Consider the following 16,271-nt stretch of genomic DNA (forward strand, 5'->3'; position numbering starts at 1 on the left):
TTTAGAGGCTCGTCCCAGATGTTCGCATAATGACGGGATTTCCACACTTTACGCACAGTTCAGGAGGAGAAAAAACTCTTTATCAACGTCCTTTGGCGCATATCCAGGGGACTACTTAGGGGGGCAAGAAGAATTCGCGGAAATATAGTTTATCGACATAATTACCGATGTTCACGGTCCAAATACCCACAGAAAAACAATCGGCGATTTTATCCAAATTTCGACTTCCCGAAAATGCGCAATCGCCCTCTCGGATTTTCGCCCCTGTTTTGGGGCAATATCGCCCACTTTGAGAATCGCTGTACTAAATTATGTGAATTGTATTATAACATGGCCAATTGAAAGAATATGTGTTTCTTAAGCATGTAAATAAAACAGAAAAATGAAAATAAGCTCAGAGCTCACACTGTTAAAACATAATCCGTGCAGTCGAAATAGTGATTTTTTCTCTTATTGAAATTCAATTTGACTCTATAAACTTCGGTTACACTTCTTAATCTGACAATGCCTCGATATTCTCTTGAAACTGCTGCAAAATCCCCCGAACTCGTTGCATCTCTGTTGATGACGTTGTACCCTCTTGACCTGAAAGTCAAGATACGCTTTTATTCATTTATATATATCCTGACAATTAATATTTTCTTGCTTACAAATGTTTTAATTATATATTTGAACCTCGGTCGCTGCTTGATAACCATCGCTGGTTCGCCACATGCTGTGTTTTACTGGATGGAAAAAGAAGCTTGACAATGGCTATATGTATATGAATTGTGCAATAAGAATTTACGTTTTATATTTATATTGAGGCTTTTCATTGTTTTAATCAAGACTTTACTCAGCGGGATATGGCAATTTTCAACATGAATTTGAGATAATTCTTCAAGTCGTTGTTTTTGATGAGAATCGTCTTCTTCACACTTGTGTTTTTTACCTGTGGTTGACAAGACGGATTGCTGAAATGGCTGATCTATATTATATAGCGCATGCAAGTTCACTTTTGCAAGTCTTTTTTCTTAGAGAATCTTATGACACGAAACTAACCACCTCAAAGTTAAACATGAAAGATCGCTAAACTTTCCACATATAATATTTTTCCTGAAATGCCCAAATAGTGCTACCGACTAGTATAGCAAATTACGTTCCTAAGATTTTGAACACAATGGTCATTTTTATTTGTGTAGAGTATAATTGGGATCTCCTATATATATCATATTTCATTCATCTATGCTTGATAGTATGTCATATCGGTCCCAGGAAATAAAAAAGTTAGTGTAGGCCGAATATACTACAAACTACTGTTACTAGTACAGGTTATAGGCATGGAGAAGGCTAGCAAGTTGAAGTCTCGGACATAGATATAACCCCTATCCTTGCTATATATATATATATCTATAGTGGTAATTGAAAATAATATCTTAATTTACAGACTAGGTACAGCAGGCTTTGTAACTCAAATGGAAGGATATGAATAGTAATTAAAAAAATACCTCCAGCCACGTACGATTTTCGGCCAGGATTGTGCCGTACGCGTAACAAATGTTCTCGTCCTAATGAAGCGTCTTTTCCAATATCGTAATTATTCAGGGCTTCTTGTGCAGCAAAGGCACACAAGGGAGAAGCGAAGCCTACCGATCTTGAAATGTAATTTGTAAAAGTTTATATTATTACGGTACACACAACTGTGTAATAATGACCACAAAAATACACCAACAAACACAATGCTCTTGGGGTACGGGAGAGAGCGGAACGATCGTACATATATATGAATTTTGTGGCGAAACAATCATCCCACTGTTTTTATGCGGCTGATTTGGAACTCACAGGAAACGATAATGTGTAAAGAACAGCTATGCCTCGTGTCCGTGTTTCATATTGAAAACAGGGCTTGATTTCAATAATATGATTGATATCCCCCTCTTCACAATAATTCACTAAAATCTGATTGAACGCAGTGCTAAGTTGTTACTTACACTTTTCTTATATTCGCCGTCGTTTGGAAATTGTCGAGCCCTTGTACAGTAGTGATATTTCCATATTCACTGCACAGCTTTTGTACAGCAGCATTGGTGATTTCTTTTGGGACGTTATCAAACTCAGCAAAGAAACACCACTGAAAAAACATTAATTTACTGCAATTGAAAATGTCTTCTAATAGGTTTAGTGAACAAAATCTTACCCGTCTGTTACTTGCGAACTGAACGCTTTGCTTCAATGAACGAAATTTCTGTTTTCTTCTAGTATCGCGATCGGGTGGCATGCATCGGAGACTACTTGCCATAGCGACTTATGTTGTAATAACTATAATATCTCAAACTAACAGTATGAAAAACAAACAATCAAAATAAACGCCCAAGATTGGCCTAAATGCGAATGTACCACTCGTGGTGTATGTCTGTCTACTCTGTTAGTCTATTGCGAACTATTTTAAGAAAATCTTCAGACACCTGAATGGCTTAAAGTGGACTGGGGTATTTTCGGGACAAAGTGCAGAAATAAATTTATCCTACTCAAAAGTAGTAAACAGTGAAGGCTTTATTCTCGATCCTTTGTCGGTTCAATCAGAAGTTGAAGTAATAATTATTCCCAGTCTTTCTCTTTTCCGTGCCATAAAGGCACGGATAAATTTTGGTACAGGCAGATAGAGACAGGACTATCGATGAGAAAGGTTCAGTCCAAATACCACAATCTTAGAATATTAAAATTTGAATATAGTCACCTAGTTTTGATAGTAATTATTAGAAGTTCACTACTTAGCCAATCCCTAATTCATCTTAGCTTCAAACAGTATTTGAGGCAATTTTCAGTCAAATACCGTACTGAACAGTTACCACTGAACACTGAACTACATTACCTATAAATTTGTAATGAGACACACACGAAGAGTATTTTTCTGATGTTCTCGACTCAATTTCTATGCACATTGAAAGTTGCTTTTTGCTGACCCGCGGGGTATGAAGCCTTCGGATGGACAGTTATCGTTGCGCCACCAAGCGAAAATGGGATCCGGATTGAGAATTATTCTTTTTTTGGGGATAGTTGATATTTCCTCTACCATTGCGATGTTTACTGAAGGTACAACAAAGCTTTTTTAATTTCGTCAAAAAGCATAAAATGTCGCTATAAAAAGGCAATGGTAACCTAAAATTTGCCGTTTATCTTGGTTACTTTAATTTTTTCACATGTTCTTCCTCTTCTGCCCTTTTTCTGCGTTTCTGTGCGCCACTGAGAGGTTTTGCTTTCGACATCATTCTGACAGCCCTCGTAATTTTGTCGGTGCGATCAAACCACAAGACGCCGAAAACCGACGACTCCCTCGCATTGTTACGTAACAAAACGATTTCAGCAGAACTAACATCAACGATACAAGATGTGCATTACTTGTTTTGCACTGCAGCTTTTGGTTTGCGGCTTAAATTTCTAAATTCTAACCGCTTGGGCCCCTTTGCGCTGTGGGCCCTCCCGCGTCCGCGGGGCTGGATGCTACGCCACCGTCCCCCACGGAATGCGAACCCACGCAGGTGCGATGACGAGCGTTTTACTAACGCTCAGCGCGATGCACCGACCGCTGCAACATGGAATTTTAATTTGATTAACCTGATTTAATGTATTGCAGGAAAAAAGGATGGGATTCATATTGGAGCTACGACTGAGGGCCGTTATCTACTTATCTGGGAAGTTTATATCTTCAGGAGAAGCTCATGATAATCATAAAGAAACAAGAGTTATCCGAGCGGAATAATCAGGCAGGTTTTTACACAACTGGATTTTCAAACTTTCGGCAAAAAAATTGTTAGTTTGGGATATCAGTGTAGAGAAGTCTGCATACTGAAGATTTTAGGTCGTAACTGGTGTCAGGACTAAGTTATTTGTATGTCTGACCATCATCGAAAAATGCTAATTAGAAAATTTTCAAAAAAAAAAAAATTTTGTTCACAAGAACCAGCGCCAGAAACTAGTTTTCGATTTTGTTGTTCACTTTTTAGCTTTGTTCACTTAGATTAGAGGTTCTCAATGGAAGTTCCCCACCAGTGCGCTGCGAAAATTACGTCTTGTATTTTAAATGTGTTATTGTTTATTTTAAATAGTGTGTATATGAATCAATAAATTCATTTTATCTATGTCGTTTACTTTCTGTTACGTAACAATAGAGTAGACACTCTTGCTGCAGTTCATTTATTTGCTGAACCGAGTTTAGCGAACATTAGTGATTTTAAGATTTAGTATTTCAATAGAAAATCAGGCAGAGATGAGAAAGAAGAGTTATTCTTTTGCGCTATATACTACAAAAGGTATAAAGTACACATTACCGATCACAGTTTTTAGTTTTATTTGAAGGTAGGAATTTATGTTTGGTACAAGTGCGCCGTGATTTTTTCCCCTGATAATTTGGCGCCGCGGGAACAATAAGTTTGGGAACCGCTATTTCAGCAAATGCATTTCTTACATTTTCCGGATGCCTCCCATTGACTAGATTAATAACTCAGGACCACAATATAATCTTTGTATTTGTCTAATAAGAAGCATTTTAGAGGATCATTCTAAACGTAGTTTTCAAAAAGTGTAAAATTCACAGTTTTGTTACAAGAAGATAGCATGATAAACACAAAAGTTCGTACAAGAACATTACCTTTAGGGATGCCGAAAAATCACAAGTCGTGTACAATATGCACTTAATATATGACTAACCTAAAAAAGCATCATTCGAGCAAAAATGTACGATTGAAAAAATTTTTTTTTTTTGTAAATTAAATTTTAGATTTTCTGAATTTTAAATATCGATTCAAAAATCAAAGTGATACTTTTACCTGTAATACAAGTCCAACATTGATCCCAGCACCATTAACTGTCTATTATTCTTGAACATTTCATACAATTTGCAAAACTGCAGTTGATCAGTTCTCACAAGTTTCCAACTAGGATATTCTGTATGGCACATATAATCTTCAAAATAATAAATTCCCAGATATGTGGAAAGCATGACTGATACAAAATGCCCGAGTTGAGACATTTTAAGACCTCGTTCTAGGTTTTTGTGTTATTCAGTGAACACTGTTTTTAAATTGAACAATGTTTTAAGCATTAACAAAAAAAAGCAGTTTACAACCACGGACCACGTTTGAATTGATCAGGAATGTTACCATGAAATGTAGAAGATGGTTGACAACACTTATGAGGGTTAACATGATAACTGTGATATCACAGCCATTTTTGGTCAGAAGTAGTAATAAAGGAAATTTTCAAAAATGTGTAATTATATTGTATGAAAACAGTTTGAATTTACATCTTTGTCGAATTTTGTTTCTGTATGATTTCATTGTTAAATTTTTAACAATAGATTGAACATACATACTCATTTTCTCATGTTTTCTTTCCATGAGGTTGAAAAAAAATTGGAAACGGGAATTAAAATATAATAGATTTTGCTGCCGGTGGTTCAAACAGAAACATGGATGACAATATTCTTGGCAAACATTCAAGCAAAATTTAAATAAAAAATCTTAAAAAATGAAAAACAAAATAAAGGGTACACCATTGCAATCACAGGAAATATATGGCAGCTAAAGACGAGAAAATACATCAAGCGTCAAAGCTTTAAGCTTATAAGTCAAATAGTAAGAAATGAAGAAAAGTTTTAATGGCTAACTTTTGGAATACCATTATACTAAGATTATAATAAAAATGCCTCATCATTAGACTCGATATTTGATAAATGATGGAAAAGTGCAACTTGGTGGTATATGAAGCTGAAGGCTTACTAGCTGTTTTTATCAGTATATTAAACAAGAGTCATAAACGGTTTTCTTTTTCTGTGATTTCGAAGCTGGAGTCGGTTTTTATGACAAGTCGAGTCAGAGTTTCAACCCGGAGTTTGAGTACATTGTAAATTTTCCAAGATTCGACAGTCCCGGATAAAAGTATTATCTGATTTGTACGTTAATAAAGATTGCTTGATATTGAAAGTTGGACACAAGTCACTCTTTGTAACGTGATCAATACAATAATACATCAATACAATACGAAAATAATCAAAGAATTTTTGCAAATTTAACTGCGCAATTCATCTCCGAAATATTGATCAGTAGCCTATATAAAGTAGATGAAACATGTTACATGAAAAAATTGAATCCTTTTTGCAACTATCAACTGCACAATCAAATGAACGTTTGCTGTTGACATAATTGTTTTGCTGAAGTTTCATTGAATTTTCTATACTACGCTTATTCATGCCTTCTGCGCCAAACAATGCCCTGTACAGGTGTCATACATAAGTTATCGTATTTTCTCACAAAATGAGCAATATTTCATTCACATAAATGCATCAAGTTTTCAGCTGTATTAATCTCAGTGAAATTGTGTAAATAAACAACGTCAACGTTTCAAAATCTGGCAATTTCCATTGAATTCAGACATCAACAAATGGATAAATCAACAAACATTAAAAAAATTATTGGCAAAAACTGCTGAAATTTTTTTTTTATTTTTGACTTTATGTTAAATTTCAAATGGAAATAAAAAGTAAATGTCTCGAATTCAAATTTAGAATTTGACTGTGTATCAGTCAGAGTGTGTAGAACTGAATTGTAGAATTCCAGAACATTGTTCCTGAAGATGTTTGCTATGTGTAACAGAGTACAGTTTGAAAAATGATAAAAAATCAAGTATAACTAGACAAATACATAGAAATTAGGTTTTCAGCTCAACTTTTCGAACTCGCAAAAATCTACAATTTTTTCTCAAAATCATTTTGATTAGCTAGTTAGCCAACAATCTATTCGTATTGGTAGTATCTAGTGTGATCACAATTGCATTCTGTTTGATAAAATTAAATCTGAAGAACCGTATCACGTATTTTGTCTTCGTCTTTCTTGAGCAGCTTGTACCCTTCTTGCATGAGCAGCCATGGCTTCATTTGCACGAGGTCGTCTGCCGCGCGAGGAAACCGCACCAGCATTCGGTGTCGTTTCTGATGTAAGTAAAGATTGTCTATCATCTAATGAACCTGAATTTGAACTTCGACCCCGAGATGAACCACCTCTCGCTCCGTTCCCTCGTCGTGATCTTGATTGAGCTGGGGATGAGCGAGAACCTCTCGATGAACTACGCTGTGCACCGCCACGTCCTCGACTAGAGTTTTGTCGTGAACGATTAGGACTTTGATTATTTTGTTGTCGAGAGCGTTCTTGATTCCTTCCAGCACTGCTAGACCTCGGAGTGTTATTACGACCACGTTCGGAGTTTCTAGGAGGATTAGAAGGTCCTGGATCAGAGGAATCAGTATATCCAACACCTGCTTCCGCATTACGAATAATTTGGTCTCGGAGGGGATTAGCTGGTCTATTTCCAACGTTTTCATTTGTGTTCGTTGTGTTTGGAATATTAGCGCGCCGTTGCCCAGCGGGGGCGATGAAAGACCCATGTTTAGTTCTTACAATGCGGCTTTGTTCATTTTCAGAAACAGGCTTCCCAGCTCCGCGCTGCACATCATCGTAACTCTGAAAAAATATTTAGGTGATTGAAAGTCTTATAAAAACACAAACAAATGCTTCAAGCTGCGTTTCAGGTATTTGGTATCAGAGTTTAGCATGTTGTCACTAAAACTGTAGTATTTTCACTCTCCGAGTCAGAATTACAGAATTTCAATGGTGAAAATTACTAAAACAACTTCAATTAACTACCACTCCAATTAGGATACTGGAGTGTTAGACTATTCCGAATTTCAAGCAAAAAATTCATTTTCAATCGTTGTATAATCAGAAAAAGATGGTCGCCTGCAAAGGTGTTTTAATAGTATGAAGATAACAATAATTATAACAAAACTACTCCATCTGTACGCTACCAAGTATTCACAATATTTTTTTACACAAACACTCAAATATTATAAAAGTAGTATATATGTGTTACATTATAATTGCAACTGATATGATATAGAAAAACTGAGATCATGGTCAGAAAGTTGTGAAAACTTTTAGTTTATTTATACCAAGCAAAGTGTTAGTAAGACAGCTCAGCATGTTTGACAAAGAATGAGATTATCCATTTTGTAAACATCAAGTGTTAGCACATTTCCTAAAGTAGGTCAAAATTTAGGCACTCTGATTTGAAAAAGAGATAAGGTGACCTATATCTAAGTCTAAGTACATTGTAATGAAATGATAAGCAATTGCTAATTCTAATCTTCTAAAATGTAATGAATATTATATTTTAATAATGGCACAAAATATGAGCTTTCATGTGGGTCTGATTACTAAAAATTCCTTAAAGCATTCTGTGTAATAGAAAAATTATATTCTGCTTCTACTCAAACCAGTGTTGGGGAAGCTTGAGTCATTAACTCAATTTGAGTTCCACTCGAGTCATTGTTTTTCAAAGACTCAAGGTGACTCGGACTCGTTGCCAATGATACTAACGCAGTGATTGACTCGAGTCTCACGACTCTTGTGCTTACAGACTTCCACCCAAAATTATTTATTAGTATAGCCTCATTAATGGCCAGTGTCATATACAAAATGGAAAACACCAACTATACTCATTTTTTCCAGTAAAAAAACATTTGCCTAGAATTATTGATAAAAAAAATTTGAACATTAACACTGTGAAATGGAAATCTAGGTTTTTCGTCGAGAAATCATCAAAAAATGTTTCATTTTATTATTGCGAGAGGAAACAAAGAGCTCAAAGAAATAATTGTAAGTATGAATTATTAATATGTTGGAAAGAGAAGAAAAGCTGTTGCATGTTAAGAATTAGATTCGGGTGACATCATGAAAGCTGGTATGCTAAGATACTTGATCCTGTGAACTAAAAATTTGAATATTTGATAGAATACACTCCTGTAGCATTGTTACGAATATTTCAATTTGAAGGTTGTTTCCCTGACCCTGGCCTAGACCACAAATAACTTGATACATTTATCAATGCAATATTTTTGATGATTATTTTGAGAGTGTTTTTGTGACTTGGCTTTTATAAACTAGTTTACTGGTTTCATAATCATCGTTTTGATTCAGAATATTAAACCATATGCCATTTAAAGAACCAGTTGCTTATTTTAGTCCTGTCTATCGCAATTTTCCAGGGCTAATTTTGGATTGCTACACTACTTAGGAGTGAAAACAACCATTAAGTGATTTGATTTGTATCAAAATTTTAGGAGCATAAATAAAAAGTGACAAATAGCTTAGCATAATTATTGCAACAGTGTCTGAAAATATGTTTGAGTGAAAAAAGTGTCCGAGCCGCTTTTAAAATTTCAATTTTTGTATAATCATTAACATCTTTCTGACAAGCTAGTGTGTATAAGTGTATAGGCTAGGAAATATAAAAAAAAAAAGGAAGTCAATGGTGGGAAAACTCTTGGATTTTGAACCACTTCTTTACATGAAGATAATAAAGTTTGATAAATTCCGGTAATCAGTACAGTATTATGATTTGCATTTTGCAATATAGCAGAGTAATTTTTTCATGTGTTGTATATATACTACACAAAGTAACACATTAATAAAAGCATTATTAAGTTGGCAAAGTAAAATGCCTACACTAAGCATTAAAACTGAAAATAAAAAAGAAATTCAAAATTACTATTGTCATAGTAGAATGAAAACAATGACGATCTTTCTAAGGGAATGAACTAAATAAAATTTAAAACATGTGGATAGCTCCTACTTTTACTATAAGCCGATTCAATTTATCATGGAGGTAGGATTTAAAACATGCAAATATTGTTTAAAGAATATTAGTATATTACCGGAGGTAAAGTATCGAAGTTGGTAGAAGCTCCCGCAGCTTGTTGACGCTGTGCACCTCTTGCTCGTCCTCTCTCTTGCTGACTTGAATGTCTTGAAACCTGTTGTTGAGGATCTCTATCACGGGATACTGCTCTTGCACTGTTTGGTCTTGATCTTGGCGGCTCAGAAGCAACAGAGGTAAGTGTATCAGTAGGTGAATGATTGCGTCGACGCTGTCGTACCAAATGTGTTCGAACTCTCTTTCTTTGTCCTCTCAAAATTATAACTGCGTAAAAAGATATTTGTTTATATATAGGGCAAACTTTTTATCAAAGCCTTTATATTTTGAACCAAGGTTTATAAAACTGGGCCTTCTGCTCACGGAACGGTTCTCTGGGGGGCATATGCAAAGACCTTAGGTACTATTTGCGATGACTACAGTAATTCAAAATAAATTGACTAAGATATCTTCCATTCACTGCAATACATTTATGATTTACCTTGTTTGTTGGCTTTTTATTACTAAATGTGGGGCATAAAATAATGCATGGAAAAGTTTTAAAAGCAAAAGTACGGTAGGTATTTTCAATAAAAGAAAAAAATGCAATTGGCCACAAGTGTTAAGAGTTATATATAATTTATAAAATTGGATGATTGTCAAAGATAGATCTCTCATCAAGTAAATAGTAATATCCTTTAATCCCTTTATAATTAGTTTTGACAATATGGCAGCACACCTCACAGGAAATATGTATTGATTTATTCTCTACGAATAATGCATAATAATATACACAAGACTGCAAAAGCTGATAAAGGAAACACTATTGGCGACAGTTCAATAATGAACAAGGTAAGTGTGTTGTATATTGCATGAGGTTTCACCATGGGCAGCACGCTGATTTTAAGGCATTATGGAATTGTACAAGAATGATTTGATGAAAATATGTAATCATGTAATTTCATTTTCTATGAAATTAATACTGAAGCGTTATTAAAAAAAATTCTTACCGTCTGTGTGATCATATCCTTTCCCAGTAAATTTCCATTGAATAACAGCACCGAGTACTGTGGAAAAAGAAATTTATTTTAATTACAATTACAGTTCGCCATAGAACATTACATTATGGTATTTTGTAATGCCATTGCTCAAATTCTACAAATCGAAATCTAATATTTGAGAGCATTTTCCACATATTCATTACAAATACACTTCGAATTACTAGTTTGACGGTGATAATTTACCAGGAGCACCATATCAACTCTTGAAAAGTTAACAATATTTGGAATGATTCAGAAGTTTATAATTCAAATTATTTTACTAAGTAAATGTGGTCTGTGGTGTTGCCTGCATTTCTGAATATGCTCATTTATTCAAGTAACTTGGTTCGATCATTATTTCACTTGTCAGTAGGGCTTTGAGTAATAAATTGTTTTCTTAGATGAGATAATGATAATGAAACATGAATATAATATTTGCCTATTAGGTAATCCATGTTGTAGTGATCATTTTTCTGAACTTTATAAGAGGACAGCAAACTCATTTAAAATGTGATAAGTAGGGAAACATGCAACTGCACTTTTAAAACTCCGTCCAAACGACCATTGCTGGGGGAAATTTGCTCGGTTTATTTCTGAGAAAACAACTAAATTAATCAATATTATGACTTACATGCAAGAATTGGCCAAATTCCTAAAATAACCCATGAATACCAGCAGACATCTGTAGACGATGAAGCCATTAATGCTTCCCATATATATCTGTAAAAATGTTAATAAAAAACATTACCGAGAAACAACACTTTCAAAAAGCTAGAAAAAGAGCGAAAATCGTGAATTTTCAACCCCGATATTACAATTCGTGGTTCTTTCACGTCAACTCGTGATATAATTACATCAGTGAATGACTGAAAGTGTGTTGCCAGACTTTCAATAGGATTTTGAAGTGATCAATAACACAGCTGTGAACATGTATATAAGCAATATGTATTTATGCGATACATTTTTAAATTATGAATGGTAACACTTTTCACTTTTGTTAATTTTTTAAAGTGAATGAAATAATCAATACAGAAGAAAATCGAAGTTTAAAAAAATACTAATAGATTGACAATTTTTGTCAAATTGACAAATATGAACATAAAAACATTCTCGCAGGTCGTAGTAACCACTCAAAGCAGACAAGGAAACTAGAAAATGACCCTTGAGTTGCCAAAATTCATTGTTCATTATCGACATCAGTTTCAGTCATGTCAAAAATCCCATTGTTTAAATTATTTGAATTAAAAATTCATAAGACTACAGATACCAAGGATAATATGTAAAAATATAATCATTTTCTTATAATTTGACTCGCTAATATCAAGCATGTGATAGACAATACAAACAATAACCATGTTTTATCAAAACCCTTTACTTAACAAAAATCATGTAGTACATAATGATTAGTGGTTTCACTATGCTCCACATTTTAAATAAAATAGGTTTCTCTTTAGAAGTTAAGTCTGAAAAATAGTTTCTTATCATGCATTATGGTATCTATTCATGTCTACTTTTCGATAAAATCTGTAAAATTGGATACAGGGTAATAATAGTGGTTTCGCAATGCTACACACTTATCAGTGTAATAGTTTTCTGTTTTGAAGTTAAGTACACAAAATAGTTTCATATCAAGTATTATCAAATATATTTACATTTACGATTTAGATGAAATTTTGTGTTTTTTTTTTGCACACGAGGTCAAAAATAACTATAAAGAAATGTATATATGATTGATTAAATTGTTACATTTATATATATACTTCGGATATAACTCTGTTCTTCTAAAACTTCTGAGAAAAGTATATATAATATAAATATATTTTTAAGGTTTAATTGATAAAACTTAATGGATAACCTTAATCAACCTAAACAAGGCTGTTTTCTGATGATTACAATAATTGTGATGCAAAGTATTTCCATGTGAATTTAAAATAATTAATGTCCAAAACAGTTTTCATTTAAAACGATTTTCCAATCCATTTGCTAAGTTGAAAGTCACATATGCCAGGTCCAAATGTTGATGATTTCACAACTGGCCCATTGGGAATATGAAAGGCATAAAACCGTAATTAATAATTGATACAAAAAATGCAAATGAACTCAATAAATCAAACATATTGCCAATAATATTGAACGACAATACAGCTATCATATCATTTATCACAATATTAAATTGATATCATCATATAAATTTAATATAATTCATACAATGAATTGCCCCGGGCACTTTCCAATAAATTTCACAAAGCAAAATATATTTAGGAAAAAATCACTTACTCTGAATCAAATCATTTTCAAAGAAAATTCTGTTTGGCATCTCCAAACGACAAAAAGAAATAAAACGAAAAATGTTTCTTTGTTGAAAACAAAACTTTGGCCAAACTATTCTGTCATTATGACAAAAACCAGAAACAGAAGTATATTTGACAAGTTTCAGAATAGTTTTGTATTCTAGAATTCAATTAATTACAATTGAATAATTTAAATATAGATGTTCTGCGACAAAATTCGGCCGAATGTCAAATTTTATTTTCCAAATTAATTCATGATTTCTTCGCTAAGAGGCAAAATGTAAAAAAAAAATTATGTTCAAAAGTACAGTTAACAAAAAAAATCCCCATATCACATTTAATTTGATCTCCATTTACCTATTTAGTATTTACTAAATTGTTTGTGCATCCCTACTTGAAATTAACAGCTAACCCTTCAGATGAAGATATTAAATTATCTAATAAATTAAAATTTTCTGCACCGAAGCGTAAAATAAAATAACTATTACATTAGAATTCAAATGCTTACCTTAATAATAAAAACTTTTCCATAAAATACTCGAGACAAACACAAATAAGTGCAGCACCCATAACAGCAGTACTGAGTAAAATAAACTGTTTCTGCCATTTTAATGTCAACAGAGCAAAAATAATTCCAGTTCCAAACAAAATTCCAACGGGAATCCATGGTGTAGAAGGATGGTAGAACTTTTGTAAAGCTATGATTGCTGTAAGAACAAGAAAACTTAGTATTGATAAAAATACATCATTTAATTGCAATTATCGGCATATTTTTATGAGGTCTTTCATACCCTGTCGTATTAGTGCATAGCGAAAAGATAGAGAATTGCATTGGGCATAGCCCATCTTGCTTAGTATCCCAATTTGAGGGTTCTCCACCAGGAGTAAATTTACCCTTAGGGATAAATTTCACTCGGGGGAAAAATGAATATTAATACATTGTTCAATAACTGTAGTTATGTGAACCTCATGCAATCAATATAAAGAATCTACAATTCTGTGTTGAAATTTCCCCTTTCGAAGTACTTTTCATCCCATGAGTCATTTTTGACATTTGTGAAAAGTGAAAATGTACAAGGTTATGGCCAATTTTGAAAAGGGCAAATGAAAGAATGAGGATAAAAAACCACTCCCCCTTGGTGATTATTAGCATAAGAGTGGGCACCCATACAGGCTTATTGCAACAAACTATATTTCTGTTGGCACTATGGCATGATGAACAAGGACTTTCTATGAGATGATAGACAGGCAAATCCTTTTAAAATTCTAAAAGTTTACCACTTACCACCAATGGCCACAAGCAGGCCTAAAAAGAATCCTTGTAAAAATAAGCCAGCATATCTAACAAGCATTGTTATAAAACCACACAATACACCAATGCCAACAGAAATACCTGAAAAACAAACACCACAAAATAAATTATTCGTTAAATAATGTAATGAAAAGCAGGAGCTGTATTGTATGGTATTGTTGTCTCTTTCGTGCATTGTACACAATATGTATTAAAAAACTTTTTGTCCGATACTTGAAAGGATGAATTTATATATGGTTTATACTAAAAAGCTAAATTGGATAAAAATTGTATAAACTCGATATATTTTTGAATTAGTTTCAAATAGTAAAATTGCAGCAGCGTCTCCAATTTGATAAAATGAATTGAAAAATTAAGATTACACATGTTTCAGATAATCTGTTCATTCATTTAGAAACTCAAAGGCAAACTATACTATTAAGTGTACATTTCTATTGGGATGTTTGTTTCGAATTTTGTTGATAATTGCAGAAAAAACATTCACTTGACACATAAAATTTTTTCTTCCGAAACAATTGTGATTATAACATGTAATAATCATTTCTGAAAAAATACATGAGGCACAGTAAACTAAATTTCTTATTGACATTCTTGCCTATTCAACCATTCAAAATAAAACCTAGATATCTCATTCAAGGAGTATCCATCTTACTTATTGCAATTGAACAGCTGATAACAATCAATGCCAGATTATTGTTTTTTCGATCAATACCTACCAACAATAGCACCAAACGAAAGTGTATGTTGCAATATTCGTTCTTCTTGGCACAAAACGAAAACGACTGTTCCACCAAATATTAATCCACTTAGAAACATAACAGCTTTGAAGCAACGATAACCTAAAACGCAAAAGTTTAAAATCAATACATTTTTAAAATATTGAAAGTATTTTTGAATAAAAAAAAAGAGCCTCAAAATTTTTTTTCTAAATTTCGCTCAAAGCAAAAACAATGTATACTGACGTTTCGGACCACAAGGTGGCATAATGTGGTTTGAGTTATGAGTTTGATTTTTAACCACCTTGCGAGTTGTTCAAGAGTGATTATTTTACTAAATATAGGTAGATTCATAGAATATCTGGGCTTGGACATTTTGGCATGGGTTGTATAGGTACCTGTTTTCAAACTCCTAAGGAGAATAAAAACTAAACTCATAACTCAAAAGCCTTATGTCGCATTGTGGCCTGAGTAGGTCGAAAAATTTGGAAACCTAACACAGTAACAACATTACAGCTACATTCCAGCATTACAAAAAATGCATGATACTTCAAAAAAAGTAACAGACAAAAATATCAAATTAACATACCAACAAAAGTATATAGTAGGCCGAATAATCCAAGCGTCACACATAATGCAGCCAGCCCAGTATCATAATCCAGATTAAGTGTCATGTTACAGTCTAGTGGGCCTGGATTATTCCCAGGAAATGAATCATTGACTGTAGCCATCTTTCACTGACTAACGAATAACAGCAGCAGTAAAAGATTTGGTAATTAAAACTTGAACAGAGGTAGTAAACCTTTACATGTTCAGCACCATAATTATTATCTTTGAACTACAAGGTAGCAAAAGAAATCATGTTGAAATATTGTTTAAATTTATGAACGCTACAGTACTGAATTACTCAATTACTGAATTATAATGACAAGTTGATAATGACAGTTATTCCAATTTATCTGACGACTATGCATATGTAGTTGTCGAACACAATATTTAAGTACGAGAATTTGGGTAACAATGTATCAACTCAACCTGTATCATCAGTCAGCACACCGAGATATTAATTAGCCAATTATTACAGATTAACAGACATCACTATACTGACCGACTGATATAGCCATATGGAAAATTAAGATTATCCATTAATAGCTAAGAAAATCAAATAAACACTTAAACAATAAACCAA

General features: G+C 33.4%; 2 protein-coding genes across 3 annotated transcripts; both read right to left on the reverse strand.

Moving 5' to 3' along the window:
• Positions 1–305: 305 nt before the first annotated feature.
• Positions 306–3,911, reverse strand: LOC120340558 (uncharacterized). Of its 2 annotated transcripts, XM_078120119.1 has the most exons (6): positions 2,852–3,911; positions 2,177–2,686; positions 1,971–2,110; positions 1,488–1,633; positions 788–931; positions 306–585 (listed from the first exon to the last, which is right to left on the reverse strand). In XM_078120119.1, the coding sequence occupies exons 2-6, from the start codon at positions 2,276–2,278 to the stop codon at positions 494–496; spliced, it is 624 nt and encodes a 207-aa protein (XP_077976245.1). In that variant the 5' UTR covers positions 2,279–2,686; positions 2,852–3,911; the 3' UTR covers positions 306–493. The 2 variants fall into 2 exon arrangements, with proteins under 2 accessions (XP_077976245.1, XP_077976246.1); XM_078120120.1 differs by lacking the exon at positions 788–931 and having other exon boundaries at positions 2,852–3,910.
• A 577-nt stretch (positions 3,912–4,488) lies between these two features.
• On the reverse strand, positions 4,489–15,932 carry LOC120340528 (uncharacterized). The gene is made up of 8 exons (XM_039408802.2): positions 15,672–15,932; positions 15,083–15,205; positions 14,340–14,447; positions 13,563–13,761; positions 11,395–11,483; positions 10,734–10,790; positions 9,746–10,011; positions 4,489–7,493 (listed from the first exon to the last, which is right to left on the reverse strand). The coding sequence occupies exons 1-8, from the start codon at positions 15,811–15,813 to the stop codon at positions 6,843–6,845; spliced, it is 1,635 nt and encodes a 544-aa protein (XP_039264736.2). The 5' UTR covers positions 15,814–15,932; the 3' UTR covers positions 4,489–6,842.
• Between the last annotated feature and the right edge of the window lie 339 nt (positions 15,933–16,271).

The sequence above is a fragment of the Styela clava genome, chromosome 14 (assembly GCF_964204865.1).
Source record: "Styela clava chromosome 14, kaStyClav1.hap1.2, whole genome shotgun sequence".
NCBI lineage: Eukaryota > Metazoa > Chordata > Ascidiacea > Stolidobranchia > Styelidae > Styela > Styela clava.

Bases quoted from the DNA above. Each gene is read 5' to 3' on its own strand.
- LOC120340558 (XM_078120119.1), bottom strand. From the start codon at position 2,278: ATGGCAAGTAGTCTCCGATGCATGCCACCCGATCGCGATACTAGAAGA. The intron at 1,634-1,970 runs GTAAGTAACAAC...TTACATTTCAAG, and splicing joins ACGGCGAATATAAGAAAAGT to ATCGGTAGGCTTCGCTTCTC. The intron at 932-1,487 runs GTATTTTTTTAA...TGTCAACCACAG, and splicing joins AAAATCGTACGTGGCTGGAG to GTAAAAAACACAAGTGTGAA.
- LOC120340528 (XM_039408802.2), bottom strand. From the start codon at position 15,813: ATGGCTACAGTCAATGATTCATTTCCTGGGAATAATCCAGGCCCACTA. The intron at 14,448-15,082 runs GTAGGTATTGAT...TTTGTTTTTCAG, and splicing joins TTCGTTTGGTGCTATTGTTG to GTATTTCTGTTGGCATTGGT. The intron at 7,494-9,745 runs GTAATATACTAA...ATATTTTTTCAG, and splicing joins ACTTCGATACTTTACCTCCG to AGTTACGATGATGTGCAGCG.